Source organism: Monodon monoceros, unplaced genomic scaffold, assembly GCF_005190385.1.
Source record: "Monodon monoceros isolate NGI ecotype Baffin Bay Population unplaced genomic scaffold, NGI_Narwhal_1 Super_Scaffold_6, whole genome shotgun sequence".
Classification (NCBI taxonomy): Eukaryota; Metazoa; Chordata; class Mammalia; order Artiodactyla; family Monodontidae; genus Monodon; species Monodon monoceros.
Window position 1 is genome coordinate 37,696,144 of NW_021703783.1, and position 17,298 is coordinate 37,713,441.

The 17,298-nt window shown below is 38.5% G+C and overlaps 1 protein-coding gene and 1 pseudogene across 6 annotated transcripts in view; one reads left to right on the forward strand and one right to left on the reverse strand.

The window, feature by feature from the left end:
- SPATS2 (spermatogenesis associated serine rich 2) overlaps positions 1–17,298 on the forward strand; it is a 152,901-nt gene that overhangs the window by 59,107 nt on the left and 76,496 nt on the right. For 4 of the 6 annotated variants that reach the window (XR_003791032.1, XR_003791033.1, XM_029204648.1 and 1 more), the window contains exon 2: positions 14,555–14,825. Coding sequence is in view for 4 of the 6 variants with exons in the window: in XM_029204648.1 (XP_029060481.1) it covers positions 14,801–14,825 (25 nt within the window). In the remaining 2 variants the exon portion in view is untranslated. Of the gene's footprint in view, positions 1–4,898; positions 5,001–6,683; positions 6,704–14,554; positions 14,826–17,298 lie in introns of those variants that run through there. The other 2 variants (XM_029204649.1, XM_029204650.1) reach the window with 2 other exon arrangements.
- On the reverse strand, positions 5,284–6,977 carry LOC114886150 (annotated as a pseudogene).

The following is a 17,298-nucleotide window of genomic DNA, read 5'->3' on the forward strand; positions in this document are numbered from 1 at the left end:
TCAGTTAATAATTTTTTCAAGTTAGAAGGTGTATTAGAAATCACTTTTTCTATTTGCGTGAAATTTCCCTTTATGGATTAGAATCAGTGAATATAGCTCTTAATTGCCTTATTTTGTTTTTGCCTAATAGCTGCCTCCATTCCCTTGTGCTGTTTGTGCATCTGTGCTTTGGGGAGATGGGAGGAATGGAGTTTATATGTGTGTGGAGGGGGTAAGGATTAAATGATCAGTATTGTTTAAAACCATTATTGAAGAATTTATACAGCTGAGGATAATTTGGCTTGATTGGGCTTGGGTTACAGCCACCTGCATGAGGAGGAGGGTACAGACAACTCACCACACCGCTAGCAGTGAAATAGGAAAAGACAAACTTGTATGTATTCCTGCTCTGCTCCTTTTGAGCCCCCTCTACTCCCACACTTACAGCTGCCACTGATGACTAATGTTAAGCAATTTGGAGGGTCCTGTGTCTTTTAATAGTAGTAAGAGGAGTTGTGCTATCACATGGTTTCTGATTTTCCACTTAGAATGTATTTTAAATTTCCAGAAATTCTATTTTATTCCAATTTCCAATTCTGTGTTGTTCCAATTCAAGGTTTATATTTTAAAAAAGGAATTTATTGGTTTTTCTAAATGAAAATTCCATTTTCCAAAATAAAATTTGTGGTGATCAGACCTTATAATTATGGGAGTTTTGGGGTTAGAATGACATATGGATTGGAAAGTTAGTGCCAATGAATAAAAACTTTGTTGAGAAAACAGACTTATGGAAATGTCTCACATTCACCTTTTTGACCTAAGGAAATCATCTCCTTTGTTCCTAATTATTTTTTAGAATATATCATTGTATTACTTTGGGTCTCTTTCCTTTTTCTTTTTTTTCTTCTCCTTTTTCATATTCCTTTATAAAGTTAATGAGAATAATTATTGGCAAAAATGATATTGTGGAATAAGAACTCTTGGTTACTTTCTCATAACCCAAACCTTTAAAAGTCAGGAAAAATATTTTTATTTGGAACTCCCCATTTTCTTGTTTTTGGTTGTTATTCTGCAGATCTAGAAGTTAGTGTTTGTAGGTTCTTACTGACACATTTCTTGAACCCGTTGATTGGATTTCTAAGTTGAAACAAATGTTATTTAGGTTAAACTGAGGGTTTTCAGCTTTGGTTTAATTTACTAGGAAGGGATCTTTTTTAAAAAAAGTATTACAGTTTTTTTGATTAGATAAGATGCTTGTATGGTTCCAATGCCAAAATAGAAAAAGGCCAATTGAAAAGTCTTTCTTACCCGAGTTTCCTATTTTTTCAGTTTCCATTCCTCAACGGATCATCACTGTTGCTAGTTTCTTGTTTATCCTTCCAGATATACAATATTTATGTATATATGATAGTATAAATATATTCTCCCCATCATATTCATTTAACAATATATCATATCAATACATAAAAGAACGTTCTCTTTCCTCAAAAACATTTGCATAGTATCGCATTGTATGAATAAACCATAATTCATTAAACTAGTGTTCCATTGATGGACAATTAAGTTGTTTCCAATCTTTTGCTCTAATAAATGTTGTTTCATTTGATAACCTTGAACATTCCTTTCCACATATTTGCAGATATGCTTGTAGGGTAAATTCCTAGAAATTCTTTTGCTGGGTCAAATAGTATATGTATTTAAAAAATTTTTTTGGTATAAATTTATTTATTTATTTATTTTTGGCTGTGTTGGGTCTTCGTTGCTACGCCCAGGCTTTCTCTAGCTGTGACGAGCGGGGTCAAGGCTTCGTTGTGGCGTGCGGGCTTCTCATTGTGGTGGCTTCTCTTGTTGTGGAGCATGGGCTTCAGTAGTTGTGGCTCGTGGGCTCTAGAGTGCAGGGTCAGCAGTTGTGGCGCACAGGCTTAGTTGTTCCATGGCATGTGGGATATTCCCGGACCAGGGATCAAACCCGTGTCCCCTGCATTGGCAGGCGGATTCTCAACCACTGTGCCACCAAGGAAGTGCCTGTATTTAAAATTTTGATAACTACTGTCTAGTTGTTTTTCATAGGTATTGTACAAATTTACATTCTCACTTAGATGTGAGGTAGCCTGTTTTCTCCATAGTCTTACTACCAGTGTGTGTAATCATTTTGGACATTTGTCAGGGTAAAAAACAGTGTTTTAGTAGTTTCAAAGTGCATAAAATAGGCTAAGTATTTTTTAATCTAAGTATAAACGTCTAGTCTTCCCTCAGTATCTGCTGAGGATTGGTTCCAAGACCCCCCACAGATACCAAAATCTGCAGATGCTCTAGTCCCTTTATATAAAATGGCATAGTATTTGCATATAACCTAAACATTTCCTCCTGTATATTTTAAATCATCTCTAGATTACTTATAATACCCAATACAATGTAAACGTTATGTAAATAGTTGCTGGCGTGTGGCAAAATCAAATTTTTCTTTTTGGAACTTTTTGGATTTTTTTTCCCTTGAGTATTTTTGATTTCGGTTGGTTGAATCCGAGAATGCAGAAACTGCAGATATGGAGGACTGGACTGTACATGGTATAAGAAGTCAAATAGTGGGCTCCCCTCGTGGCGCAGTGGTTAAGAATCTGCCTGTCAATGCAGGGGACACGGGTTGGAGCCCTGGTCCGGGAAGGTCCCACATGCCACGGAGCAACTAAGCCTGTGCGCCACAACTACTGAGCCTGCACTCTAGAGCTTCTGAGTCACAACTACTGAGCCCAAGTGCTGCAACTGCTGAAGCCCGCATGTCTAGAGCCCGTGCTCCACAACAAGAGAAGCCACCGCAATGAGAAGCCCATGCACCACAACGAAGAGTAGCCCCCGCTCACTGCAACTAGAGAAAGCCTGCGCGCAGCAACGAAGACCGAACACAGCCAAAAAGAAAAATAAATAGGGGCTTCCCTGGTGGCGCAGTGGTTGAGAGTCCGCCTGCCGATGCAGGGGACATGGGTTTGTGCCCCAGTCCGGGAAGATCCCACATGCCGCGGAGCGGCTGGCCCCGTGAGCCATGGCCGCTGAGCCTGCGCGTCCAGAGCCTGTGTTCCACAACGGGAGAGGCCACAACAGTGAGAGGGCTGCGTACCACAAAAATAAATAAATAAATAAAATAAATAAATTTATTAAAAGAAAAAGAAGTCAAATAGTATCACAAAGCTTATAATAATTTTTTTTAAAAAGTCTTGCTTTCTCTGCCCTCTCCCCCACGATTCCCTATTCTAGCTGTCCATGGGTAATTACAACCATTTATTCTGGTATTAAACTCCATATTTCTTCATAGCATGGCTGTACTGACTTTTTAATTTTTTTAGGGGCAGTCCTATTATTGAAGATGAGCATTTAGTTTTCTTATGTTTCCTTCCTTCCTCATCTGTCCTTCCTTTTTTTCTGGTTCTATTCATAGGTACATTTTGTAACAATCTGTATTTTCAATTTAAAATAACTACAGGTACCTTTGTGTATAGCCCAATTTACCTTTTATTTGCTAGTGTTGTCAGGTCCTTATAATGCATGCCAGTGTGAAAAGTTATATACCCCAAAACTTGAAAATTATACCTGCTATATCTTTAGAGTACTTTGGATCATTCTGATTTCCTAATTATACATCATCTAAATTTGATGGAGTTGCCATTCTAAAGCTCTAACAATACCTGAAATTATGACCTACTGCTAGTAACCCATAGTCTTGGTAAAGTTCCCATTAGTTTTTGTTAAGTAACTTGTATAATCTATGATTCTTAACACCTTTTAGTTTTAGGAGACACATCTTGCAGTTAATATCAGCCAGTGTTTATTGACTGGTTGTCAATAAGTGTCAGGCATTCTTTTAAGTGCTACATCTGTATGAACTCATTTAAACCATATAACAGTCCTGTGAGGAAGATGCTAGCATTATTTGCATCTTACAGATAAAGAAATGGAGACACAGAGAAGGTAAGTAGCTTGCTTGTAGTCATTTAGCTAGGAGACGGTAAAGCTGGGATGGGAACCCAGGCAGTCTGGCTTTTAAGCCCTCACTTATCCGCTCACTATACTGCATCTATACTAAGGCTATATATTCAACCTCAGTGCTTTGGCTTGGATTTCCATGAGTAGTGATGGATTTATGCTAATCCATCCACATTTAACATTTTTCATCTCTTTTTCTTTTTTTTCCAAATCAGTATATTCCTGAAAATTAAGAAAAAAATTAAAGTATGTAATATAAAATTTACCATCTTAGCCATTTTTAAATGTACAGGTCAGTAGTGTTAAGTATATTTACATAGTTGTTGAACAGATCTCTAGAAATTTTTTGTCTTGTAAAATGGAAAATTTCTGCAGGCATCTCTTCATTTTATTGCACTTTGCTTTAGATATTGCATTTTTTACAAATTGAAGCTTCGTGGCAACCCTGCATTAAGCAAATCTCTCAGTGCCATTTTTCCAGCAGCATTGCTCACTTTTGTTGTCTCTGTGTCACATTGTGAGAATTCTCCCAATATTTCAAACATTTTCATTTTTACTGTATTTGGGTTTTTTTGTCTCTCAAAATATTTATTTCAAGTAGAAACTGGGAAGACAACCAAATGTAAAATAGTTAAATAAAAAACCTTGACGAATACACTCATTTGGTCATCAAAATATAAAAAGCTGAAAATAATATTACATTAGGTACCTTGATTGAAAACAGTGTTATTCTATTCAAGTAGTAAGCCCAAAGCAGTCCCCAACTAAGAGTTAAAGCTTGTCTCTCTATTCATACACACAGCCCTTAGACAAGAATCATATATGTTTTTATCCAGAATGGTCCCTCCACCCAAATTCTTGTCTTTTTATTTTTGTTACTTTTATGGAAATTATTCAGTGTGTTTGTGTGTTTTTCATCAATAAATTTTTTTTTTTTTCAGAATGCCACTAAGCCACCACATCAACCTTGGACAATATCTGAATCATTTTTACAAAAGTGGAAATAGCCAAATAAAGGGTCTCAGGTTAAGTGAGAGGCGTGGGTGAGTTATTAATCGATATGGACTAATCTGTCCTTTGATCAGCACAGTGACATTGCTGAACGTGCTTTGAAAGTTGGCCCCACCTGATAACACCCCATGTGGACACAAACCTCTTGGTCCTAGAATCCTTTCTCAAAGGTATAAATGAGGCACAAAGTAGAAGGATGAGTAAATCTGAGTCTTTGCCAGAGTGGGGTGCTGGCCAGAGAAAGTCAAGTCCTTGTATACCCAGTTGAAAGGCAAAGTGTTCTCGCGAGGCTGTCCCCAAGGGCTGTCCCGCAGGGCACGTGTGAGGTGGGTCTGGTGTAGGAGAGACAGACTTATTGGGATGAAGGGCACCCAGCATCCTCCGGAGAGTCAGGGTTGGGGAGCGGACCCTTACCACCAAGGCCACCACTGACTCCGGGTTGCCATCCTGGGTTTGTCAGCCGGTCTCTGCCCTTTCCTCCTGGGCTGTCTTCCGCCTCCTGGCACTGAAGGTCAGAGGGCTGGGTTTTTCTTTCTGCTCCTCATCTGAATCTGACTCGTCACTATAGAGGTGAATGGTGGCTTGCACAGGGAAACTGGCCAGCACCTTCACCCCAGAACTCTGCAGGTACTCTTGATGCTTAGAAAGAGGTAAATAAAGTCTTACAGGTTGCTGAGACCCAAAGGCCCCCACTTCGATCCAAAGGTTTGTTGGTCCCCTCCAGGCTCAAGCTTAACAGTATTTGATAAGCTCCTCTTCCTCATACTGTTGTCATGATGTCCCAAGCACTGTGAAGGAGCCCAAGATGGAAAGATGAGTCGGACACAGTCCCCCAGTTCATGCATTTTAAATCTCGCTTCCAGTTCTGCTGGGCTCAGCATCCTGGGGGGTCAGGATCCAAGGTCTCCATGGTGTTTGGCTCTTGGCCCTCGAGGTGGTGGTGGTCCCCGGGGACCGTCCCCCGGGGCAGTGACAGACGCATCCCCGCGCCTCCCGGGCTCCGGCTGCCACCTCAGGTCTGATGGTGCTCTTCGAGCCCGCGCCCCTCCAGCAGCGCTCACTACCGGCCGCGCCTTTAACCAGTCTGGCGAGGGCGCTCACCCTACTGTATTTGTTATGGTGATCTGTGATCAGTGATTTTTGATGTTATGACTGTAATTGTTTTGGAGCGCCACAAACCATGCCCATATGGGAGGCAGATTTAATGGATAAATGTTGTGTGTGTTCTGACTGCTCCACCAACTGGCCATTCCCCTGTCTCTCTCCCTCTCCTCAGGCCTCCCTATTCCCTGAGACACAACAGTACTGAAATTATAGCCCTATTTTGTTTTATTGTGTTCTACTTTATTACACTTCGCAGATGATTGCATTTTTTTCCCACAGATTTAAGGTTTGTGGCAATCTTACATTATCAGATGATAGTTAACATTCTTTTAGCAATAAAGTATTTTTAAATTAAGGTATGTACATTTCTTTAGACATAATACTATTGCACACTTAATAGACTACAGTATAGTGTAAACATTTATATGCACTGGGAAACCAAAAAAATTTCTGTGACTTGCTTTATTGCGATGTTCACTTTACTGCGGTGGTCTGGAACTGAACCTGGAGTATCTCCAAGGTATGCCTGTACCTATGAAATCACAATATCCCATTTCCCTCTCCCTACAGCCCCTGGCATCCACCATTCTACTTTCTGTTTCTATGAATTTCACTACTTTAGATACCTCATGTAAGTGGAATCTTACAATATTTTTCTTTTTTATGACTGAAACTTCATTTAGCATAATGTCCTCAGCGTTCATTTGCATCGTGACATGTATCAAGATTTCCTTTTTAAAGGCCTTTCCTTTTTAAAGGCCAAATAATATTCCATTGTATGTATATGCCACATATTGTTTATCCAGTCATCCATCAGTGGACATTTGGGTTGTTTCCACCTCTTGTCTCTTACATTGATAAATAGTGCTACGGTGAACATGGACGTGCAAATATTTCTTCGACATCCTGCTTTCATTTCTTTTGGATATATACCCAGAGGTGGGATTGCTGCATCTTATGGTCGTTCTATTTTTAAATTTTGAGGAAGCTTCATATTATTTTCTATAGTGGCTGCACCGTTTTATATTCCCACCAATAGTGCACAAGAGTTCCAATTTCTCCACATCCTCAGCAACACTTATTTTCTGGGGTTTTTTGTGTGTGTGTGTGTGTGTGTTATTGTGTTGTTGTTGGTTTTGGTAGCAGCCATCCTAATGGGTATGAGATGATATCTCATTGTGGTTTTGATTTGTGTTTCTCTAATGATGAGTGATGTTAAGCATCTTTTTTGGCCATTGGCATATCTCCCTTGGAGAATGTCTGTTCAAGTTCTTTGCCCATTTTTAAGTTGGTCATTTATTTTTCTGTTGTTAAGTTGTAGGGGTTCTTTATATCTACTGGATATTAACCTCTTATCAGTTAAATGATTTACAAATATTTTCTCCCATTCCATAGATTGCTTTTTCACTCCTGATTATTTCCGTTGATGTACAGAAGTTTTTAATTTTCACATATTCCTGTTTGTCTATTTTTGCTTTTTTAGCTGTGCTTTTGGTGTCATATTCAAGAAATCATTGCCAAATTCAATGTCATGAAGCTTTTCCTCTGTGTTTTCTTCTAGGAGTTTTAGATCTTATGTTTAGGTCTTTAATCCATTTTGAGTTGGCTTTTGTATATGGTGTAAGTGATGGGTCCAGCTTCATCCTTTTGCATGTAGATATCCAGTTTTCCAAGCATCATTTGTTGGAGAGACTATTCTTTCCCCATTGAGTGGTCTTGGTGCCTTTGTTAAAAATTATTTGACCATACATGTGACAGTTTATTTCTGGGCTCTGTATTCTATTCCATTCATCTAAATTCAGTCTTTATGCCAATACCATACTGTTTTGTTTTGTTTTTTGTTTTTGGCCGCGTTGGATCTTCATTTGCTGCATGTGGGCTTTCTCTAGTTGCGGCGAGTGGGGGCTACTCTTTGTTGCGGCACCCAGGCTTCTCATGGTGGTGGCTTCTCTTGTTGTGGAACACGGGCTCTAGGCACGCAGGCTTCAATAGTTGTGGCCCGCAAGCTTAGTTGCTCTGAGGCATGTGGTATCTTCCCGGACCGGGGGTCGAATCCGTGTCCCCTGCATTGTCAGGCGGATTCTTAACCACTGCGCCACCAGGTTAAGTCCCCAAAGTCTACTTTAGATTAGTACTAGTTTAATTCTATAAGATAGCTTGTCTTTCCCCCTCCTTTGTGCAGTTATTGTCATATATATCATCTATATTTGTTATAAACCCAACGGTACAGTGTTGTTATTACTGCTTTATACAATCTTGTCTTTTAAATAATTTAAGAGAATAATTTTTTTATTCTTTTTTTATTGGAGTATAGTTGCTTTACAGTGTTGTGTTAGTTTATACTGTACAGCGAAGTGAATCAGCTATACGTGTGTGTATGTATATATATATATATATATATATATATATATATATATATATATATATGCCCTCTCTTTTGGATTTCCTTCTCATTTAGGTCACTGCAGAGCATCGAGTAGAGTTCCCTGTGCTATACAGTACGTTCTCATTACTTATCTATTTCATACCTACTATCAATAGTCAGCCTCAATTTCCCAATTCATCCAACCCCCCGCTCCCACTTGCCCCTTGGTATCCATATGTTTGTTCTCTACGTCTGGGTCTCTGTTTCTGCTTTGTAGTTAAGATCATCTATACCAGTTTTTTTCAGATTCCACATATATGTGTTAATATAAGATATTTGTTTTTCTCTTTCTGACTTCACTCTGTATGAGAGAATAAAATTTTTAAAACGCATTCTTGTATATTTACCCATATATTTACTTTTTCCAGTGCTCTTCATTTCTCTGTGTAGATTTAAGCTACCAGCTGGTGTCAGTGGATTCTCTGAGTTATTGGGGATGTCTTTATTTCACCTTCATTTCTGAAAGACAGTTTAGCTATCTGGATACAGAATTCTTGCTTGACAGTATTCCCTTTCAGCATTTTGAATATGTCATCTCGCTGCCTTCTAGCCTCCCTTGTTTCTGATGAGAAGTTAGCCACTAGTTATATCTTTGCTTCCCTGTAAATGATGGGTTGTTTTTTTCTTACTACTCCCAAGATTTTCAGTTTGGGGCTTTCATCAGTTTTACTACATGTCTCGGTACGGACTTCTGTGTTTTGTAGTTGTGGTTCACTGAGCTTCTTAATGTGTAGATTAATTTAAAAAATCAGTTTGTATTGTTTTTGGTCACTTTCTATCCTTTCTCTCCACTTCTTTTGGAACTCCTAATTTGTGTATGTTGGTACACTTGTTCCACAGGTCTTTAAGGCTCTGTTTGTTTTTCTTTATTCTTTTCTCTCTCTTCAGATTAGATAATTTCTATTGCTCTTTCTTTAGGTTTATTTTTTATTCTGCTGTAGTATTCAACTCTAGAGTTCCATTTGGCCCTTTTTTATGATTTCTGTCTTTTTGTTGAGATTTTCTATCTGTTTAAGGCATTGTTCATATAATTTTCTTTAGTCTTTTAAAGCACTTTGATGTCTGTGTTTGCTAAGTCTGGCATTGAGCCTACACAGGGATGTTTGCAATCACATGGGGTCTTTTTTCCCTTCTCAGTTTGGGTCACACTTTCTTGCATCTTTACATCCCATAAATTTTTGTTGAAACTGTGGACATTTTACATAATATGTTGTAGCAATTTTGGATTCTGATTTTTTTCCCTTTTGAGGGTTGTTGTTGCTGTTATTATTGTTGTTTTTTAAGTAACTTGCCTGGACTCAATCTGTAGAATCTTTCTCCTTGGTGTGTGACTGCTTGATATCTGCTCAGTTTTGTTTCTGTTTTTTTAATTTCTGTTTTAATTTTTAAGTTTGGCTTCCTGGAGTGACACCTGTATCTACATTGCTTAGTGGTCAGTTAATGATTGGTCAAAGATTGTGCTAAACACCTTGAGCCAGTAAGGCTTCCTCTCTCTGCTGATCATTGTGTGTGTTGGGGAAACTCCTTCAAAGTTCAGACAGTTTAAAAGTCTGCCCTAACTTTTACTTTCTACTGGGCCCTTTTGTGTCTTTTCTGCCTGCTTATGCAGGCTCCTGGTGGACCCTTTCCAATCTCTCCAGTGCAGATGTGTAGAGCATTTATCAAGGTCCCTTAAGTTTTGTTTCCAGATTTCCTTTTTTAATTTCCGTCTAGTCTGCTGGTCCATTGCTTGCACTATGACAGCAACCTCAGGCTCGCTGAGCCCTTGGTCTTGCTTTTTCATTTGCCACCAAGAATGCAAACTCTTACTGACAATGCGGATAGGCATGGGGTTTTTCTGTGCTTTGCTTTAAATCAAGTCAGCTCTCTCTGTCAGTGAACCTGCTGGTTTTCATGGCTTTCGCCACCTTGGTAGAACTACCTTTCCCACTGACCTCTGGGGATGGGAGTAGCTTTAGGCAATAATGCCACAGACTCTCTCTGTTCTTACCCCAAGTTCAGTAGTTTCTCATGAATAACCACAGAGAAGGTAACATTTGAGAAAAGACCTGAAGGAGGTGAGGAAGTATCCATATAGATATCTAGGGGAAGAACATTCCTGGCAGAGGCAACACCTTAAGGGCCTTAAGGTGAGAACATATCTAAGTTATAAAAGGGACAGTAAGGAGGCCAGTGTGGCTGGTGTGGAGTACCTGAGAGGAAGAGTAGTAGGACGTGAGGTCAGAGAGATAAAGCGAGGATGGGGACAGGGTGTTAGAGCAGATAAGACCTTTTAGGCCACTCTAAGGGCTCTGGCTTTTACCTTGAATGAAATGGGGAGCTGCTGAAGGGCTTTGAACAGTGGAGCTGGGACATAATGTCTTATAATTTTAAAAGCAGCTATGTGAAATAGAAGCCAGAGAGTGGCAGAATAGAAGGCTCAGGATGCCAGTTAGGAGACTATTACAGTCTTGATCATGGCGATGCAGGTAAGAAATGATTGTGGCTTAGATAAGGGTGGTGGAAATCTTGGTACATGTCACGATGCAAGTGGAGATGGTAAGAAGCGGTCCAGTTCTGGTGTATGCATAAGGTAGAACAGATAGGATTTCTTCTGATGGATTGGCAGTGGGGAGTGAATGATACTGATCCCTTATTTTAAGGGAATTTTCCTGTATATTATCTGTGAATGTTTTTTCTCTTCCCTTTATTGAGTCCTATGTTTTTTGAGTTTACTATATTTATTCTAATTATCCTTAGATTGGATCATTTTTATGTTCTAATATTATCTTCTAATTGCTTTAATATCTGTTTGTTTGGTTTTTTTTAATTCTGAAAGCCTTTCTCCACTCCGTTCATTCTGTTTTCTCTGTATCTCTTCTGTTTCTTGCTGTTTCTGACATCTTATTGAACCTTTAATTGTGGTGTTTTGTTTTTCAGGTTTTCTTCAGCTTTGCAGACATCTTTCTTTTCATTCTGTTTATTCTTATTCGTTCTTTCATTTATTTCTTAGCTCTTATTGTATCTAAATTCTTTTTTTTAATTTGTTTTATTTATTTATTTTTTTTGGCTGCGTTGGGTCTTCATTGCTGTGCATGGACTTTCTCTAGTTGCGGTGAGTGGGGACTACTCTTCCTTGCGGTGTGAGGGCTTCTCATTGCGGTGGCTTCTCTTGTTGTGGAGCACGGGCTGTAGGCATGCGGGCTTCAGCAGTTGTGGCATGAGGGCTCAGTAGTTGTGGCTCACGGGCTCTAGAGTGCAGGCTCAGTAGTTGTGACACATGAACTTAGTTGCTCCGTGGCATGTGGGATCTTCCCGGACCAGGGCTCAAACCCATGCTCCCAGCATTGCCAGGCAGATTCTTAACCACTGCACCACCAAGGAAGCCCTGTATCTAAATTCTTTTTTTTTTTTTTTTTTTTTTTGGTGGTACACAGGCCTCTCACTGCTGTGGCCTCTCCCATTGTGGAGCACAGGCTCAGTGGCCATGGCTCACGGGCCTAGCCGCTCCGCGGCATGTGGGGTCTTCCCGGACCGGGGCACGAACCCGCATCCCCTGCATCAGCAGGTGGACTCTCAACCACTGCACCACCAGGGAAGCCCAAAGCCCTCTACATTCTTATTTGAAGTATTCAAATAAGTATTCAAGGGAGAATCTGCTTTTGGTTTTGCGGGATTAGATTGTTTTCCAGGTTGGGTTCTTCATCTGCATAGTAATTTCTTCTCTCTCATTGTCTTTCTCTTTTGTTATTGGAGATTTGATAGTTGCTGTGTCATTTTTATTGATCTTCTTTATATTTTATGTGGAACAGTTCCGTTTATACCTTTTATTTGAGAGAGATCGTTGAAATATCCTTGATATGTTTCCCACCTAATTTGAGACCTATCCCCACCCAATCTTGCTTATCAACTATGGTTAGTGCTTCATTGTTGCTTTCATCCTCTTTTCAAGCTAAGGGCATGAAGGTAGAGAAGAGCTTGCCATTGAAGAGTTTAATCATTTTTGGTGATTTGAATTCTGTTCTTTTTTCTAAAGTCTCATAAAATGTTTTCTATCAGGCCTACTTTATCCAGTGGTAAATTCCATGTATTAACATAAGCTTTGGCAGATTCTCCCAATGTGGCTTAATGCCCTGGAAGATGGCAAGCCCCAGAGGTTCAGCCTCCTTTTCCTGAGGTCCCATAGTGGTTTATAGAGTTTTGTTTTCTTTTTCCACACTTTGCAGCTTGTGGGATCTCAGTTCCCCGATCAATGATTGAACCCGGGCCCATGGCAGTGAAAGCGCAGAGTCCTAACCACTGGACCACCAGGGAATTCCCTAAGAGGCTCTTACTCTTGATGGATTTTTTTTTTTAAACTTACCCATGACTATCCCTTTCATTCTCCTCCTTCCACATTGGAAAGTATTTCATATAAGGTCACTCTCATTTCCTTCTTGGGTTGCACTTTTTAAAATGTTTATCCTATCAGGTGTCCAGGTATAAGAGTTCTGTGATCCTCCTCATGCTTTCTTTACCCAGAAATCTTGGACGTGTGTTTTTATTTATTTATTTATTTATTTATTTATTTATTTATTTATTATTTGGCTGCGTTGGGTCTTCGTTGCTGCACACAGGCTTTCTCTAGTTGCAGCAAGCAGGGGCTACTCTTAGTTGTGGTGCGTGGGCTTCTCACTGTGGTGGCTTCTCTTGTTGTGGAGCATGGGCTCTAGGCACGTGGGCTTCAGTAGTTGGGGCACACGGGCTCAGTAGTTGTGGTTCGTGGGCTCTAGAGCGCAGGCTCCGTAGTTGTGGCGCGTGGACTTAGTTGCTCCGCGGCATGTGGGAGCTTCCCAGACCAGGGCTCAAACCCATGTCCCCTTCATTGGCAGGCGGATTCTTAACCACTGCGCCACGAGGGAAGTCCCTGGACATGTATTTTTTAAATGTTCAGTAATATGGAAAAAAAAGCATTTGTATCTTTGCAACTTATAAAAGCTTTCTGTAGTATTGACTAATCCAAATTTTGATGTTTCAGTTTTCCTTATCAAATTAAATTCCCCTTATCCTCTCCCCTCCCCACTCACCCCCTCCCCACCCCAAGTGTCTTGCAACTATACGTGAGCTGGGAAACTTGAGGGTTAGATAAAGGAAATTCTAGAAGAAGAGAAAAGACCCTTGATTTGGACAGGAAGAGCAGGTGGTAAGAGAGATCTTAGGGAATGATAAGAAGTAATTATTTTAGTCTGTGAGGCAGAGATGGGGATAAGATTTTTTTGTATCTTTATTGGAGTATAATTGCTTTACAATGTTGTGTTAGTTTCTGCTGTACAACGAAGTGAGTCAGCCATAAGTATACATATATCCCCATGTCCCCTCCCTCTTGCGTCTCCCTCCCACCCTCCCTGTCCCACCCCTCTAGGTGGTCACAGAGCATATAGCTGATCTCCCTGTGCTATGCGGCTGCTTCCCACTAGCTGTCTATTTTACATTTGGTAGTGTGTATATGTCAGTGCTACTCTCGCACTTTGTCCCAGCTTCCCCTTCCCCCCTCCACGTCCTCAAGTCCATTCTCTACATCTGCGTCTTTATTCCTGCCCTGCCACTAGGTTCATCAGTACCATTTTTTTAGACTCAAAATATGTGTATTAGCATACGGTATTTGTTTTCTCTTTCTGACTTACTTCACTCTGTATGACAGACTCTAGGTCCATCCACCTGTTACGTTCCTTTTTATGGACACTTAGGTTGGGGATAAGATTTTGAGTTAGATACAAGCTAAGAAAAATAAGAAAACATGCTTTCTGAACTAAGAAGTTGGTTTGATTCCAAGATTAATGTTTCTTAAAGAGCAAAATATTGCTTTTTTTTAAAGGTTTACAGTGATTTCTTATTTTTTTTAAATTGAAGTATAGTTGATTTAAAATGTTGTGTTAATTAAAATATTGCTTTTTATAACTATATTCTTTCTAGAGTACTTTCTTTTAGTAACTAGTTTCATTTAGAAAAAGTATAAAATAAAGCCTGTGGCTATCTCTTAGAAATTTTGTACAGCTGTTACTGTAATAGTGAATATGTGTTTGTGTGTTTTCCCCCCAGAATCTCCCTGGAAAAAGAGACATGAATGTCTGCAATGATATTTCCTGACAAGAAGTTGATACGAGAGAAGAAAAGGAGATCGACAGCTAGTGAACAGAATTTTGAATAATCAGGATTTTTATATTTATCACCTCCAACTACAGCCTTCTGTTGCCTGTTTTTAAATCAGAGATCACTACAATCAGAACCAAGACAAGGCAAAAGGATACTTTTCTTCTGTATTTTTTGAGATTAAAAAAGCCTGAAATGTCTAGGAAACAAAACCAGAAGGGTAAGATTCCATGTGGGCATAAAATTGTTAAAAGCATAGTTGTGGAGTAATGATCACCATTTCTATCTGTACATAGTTTTGAGTGTTTTGAGTGATGTCATGCTTTTCCTCACCTAGTGCAATACTACTGATAGTTATAACTTATCTTTCTGTCATGACTGCACAATTAATTTTAGAAGAGTATGGAACATTCACAGCTTTATCTGTTGTGCCTTTAACTACCTAAGGATTTGTGGATATTAGATTATAGCTTTTTGTGTTACTAGTTTGTGAATTAATTCATATAACAATTGCTTTTCTACTCTTATAAACTTATTAATATACTTTTAGGAAAGCCAAATGCATCTTGAAAGTGCACTTTTTGGAGAGTGAACATATGTTATAAGGGGTAGGAGATAACTTACTACAGGATATTCTATATCCTGTGAGTTGATGTTTCTTCGGAGGCAGGAAATAAAGCAAGAGTAAATGCTTCTAGTCATCGATTCCTTCTTTAGCTTTCCTTCTGGGATTATGACTCTAGCTTTTTGTATAAAGTAAAATATAAGTTGCAAAGAGTCAAGAAATATCAAGAGTACTTATTAAGGAGGAAGGGACAACAAAGACGATGAAGTCAATTTTTCAGCTTTCCAAGAACAGCTGCAAAAATGTAAAGGGACAAATAGCACTAGAACTGTCACACATAACTGGAATATGTTTGTTAAAAGAATGACCATAGCTATCCTGGATTTTTTTCCCCTCAATTTCATTTTCGATTTAAAGTTAATGTTCTTTAATTCAAAACAAAGCTGTAGACCGAGGTCTCACGTGTTAAATATGAAGGAAATGCTTAAAAAAATTTTTTTTAATGGAGTATAGTTTATTTACAATGTTGTGTTAGTGTCAAGTGTACAGCAAAGTGATTCAGGTATATACAGACACACACATGCATACCTACTATTCTTTTCCATTAGGTCATTATAAGATATTGAGTATAGTTCCCTGTGCTATAATTAGGTCCTGTTGTTTACCTGTTTTATAGGTATAGTAGTGTGTATCTGTTAATCCCAGACTCCTAATTTATCTCTCCCCACCACTATCCCCTTTGGTAACCATAAGTTAGTTTTCTATGTATGGGAGTCTATTTCTGTTTTGTAAATAAGTTCATTGTATCATTTTTTTAGATTCTACATATAAGTGATATCATACGCTATTTGTCTTTCTCTGACTTACTTCACTTAGTATGATAATCTCTAGGTCCATCCACGTTGCTGCAAATGACATTATTTCATTCTTTTTTTATGGCTGAGTAGTATTCCATTTGTGTGTGTGTGTGTGTGTGTGTGTGTGTGTGTGTATCACATCTTTTTTATCCACTCATCTGTTGATGGACATTTAGGTTGAAGGAAATGCTTTTAAACTTAATTTTGACTGGCCAAATCAAAAATCTCATTATAAGAAAACAATATACCACAGCTGCTTGTGGTTTTGAAAGCTGTATTTTCATTGTACAGAAAACCTGTATAAAGAAAATCTGAGATCTAAGGAATGGTTAGATTACTAAAGAAGCTGAATTCTTCTGTGGAGTGAGATTTATCAACTGAAAAGTTTTTAAAATTTAATCTAAAAAGTTTAACATTTAATTTTTCCTTAAAAAGTTGACTTCAGATTGCTTTGACCTTTTAAAAACTATAGAGTCTTTGTTTATTTCATGCCTGTGTTGTTCCAGAGCTATAAAAGAGTATCATTGCTTTCTATAACTGCTATCCAGTTGCTGTAAAGTAAATATAAATTTTAGATCACATCATAGGCATTAAGTGCTAACAAATTTCGATTGAACGTAGCCTAGATTTACACTTAGTTGAAACAAAAGAAAGCTTATATGTTGTTAGGACTTTCTCTGAAACAAATATATACATATATATAACTGATATTTGAACCCCCCAAAATACAAAATACTTATAAAATTCTATCTCATTTAATTCATTTATATATTTAAAATTTCATAGTTTTGGGCTTTATTAGCCCAAATAATTATACTCACTTTATCAGCTTAGTTAAAATACATTAAAAAGATAGATACTATGGTAGTTTCTGTTCTCTAGTGACAACTCATTTACTAAGTGTCATTTTGTAATGAGTTATGTTTTTATTCCACAGTAGACCATGTTTCCATATTTTCCTATATCAGTAATACCGGTAAATTTCTTATTTAGTGAAACATTTAGTGGAGTTAAACTTGTATGGCTTAAATTAAGGTCAATTTCAGCTGCAGCCATTGATTGCTCCAAGCCTTTTAGCCAACACCTAGCAGAAGTCAGATCAGTGCTTCTCAAAGTATGATCTGTGAACTAGAGAAATATTTTTAAATGGAGACTGTTTAGAAACTTTTATTTTTTTGATGTTGACCATTTTTAAAGTCTTTATTGAATTTATTACAATATTGCTTCTGTTTTATGTTTTGTTTTTTTGGCCGCGAGGCATGTGGGATCTT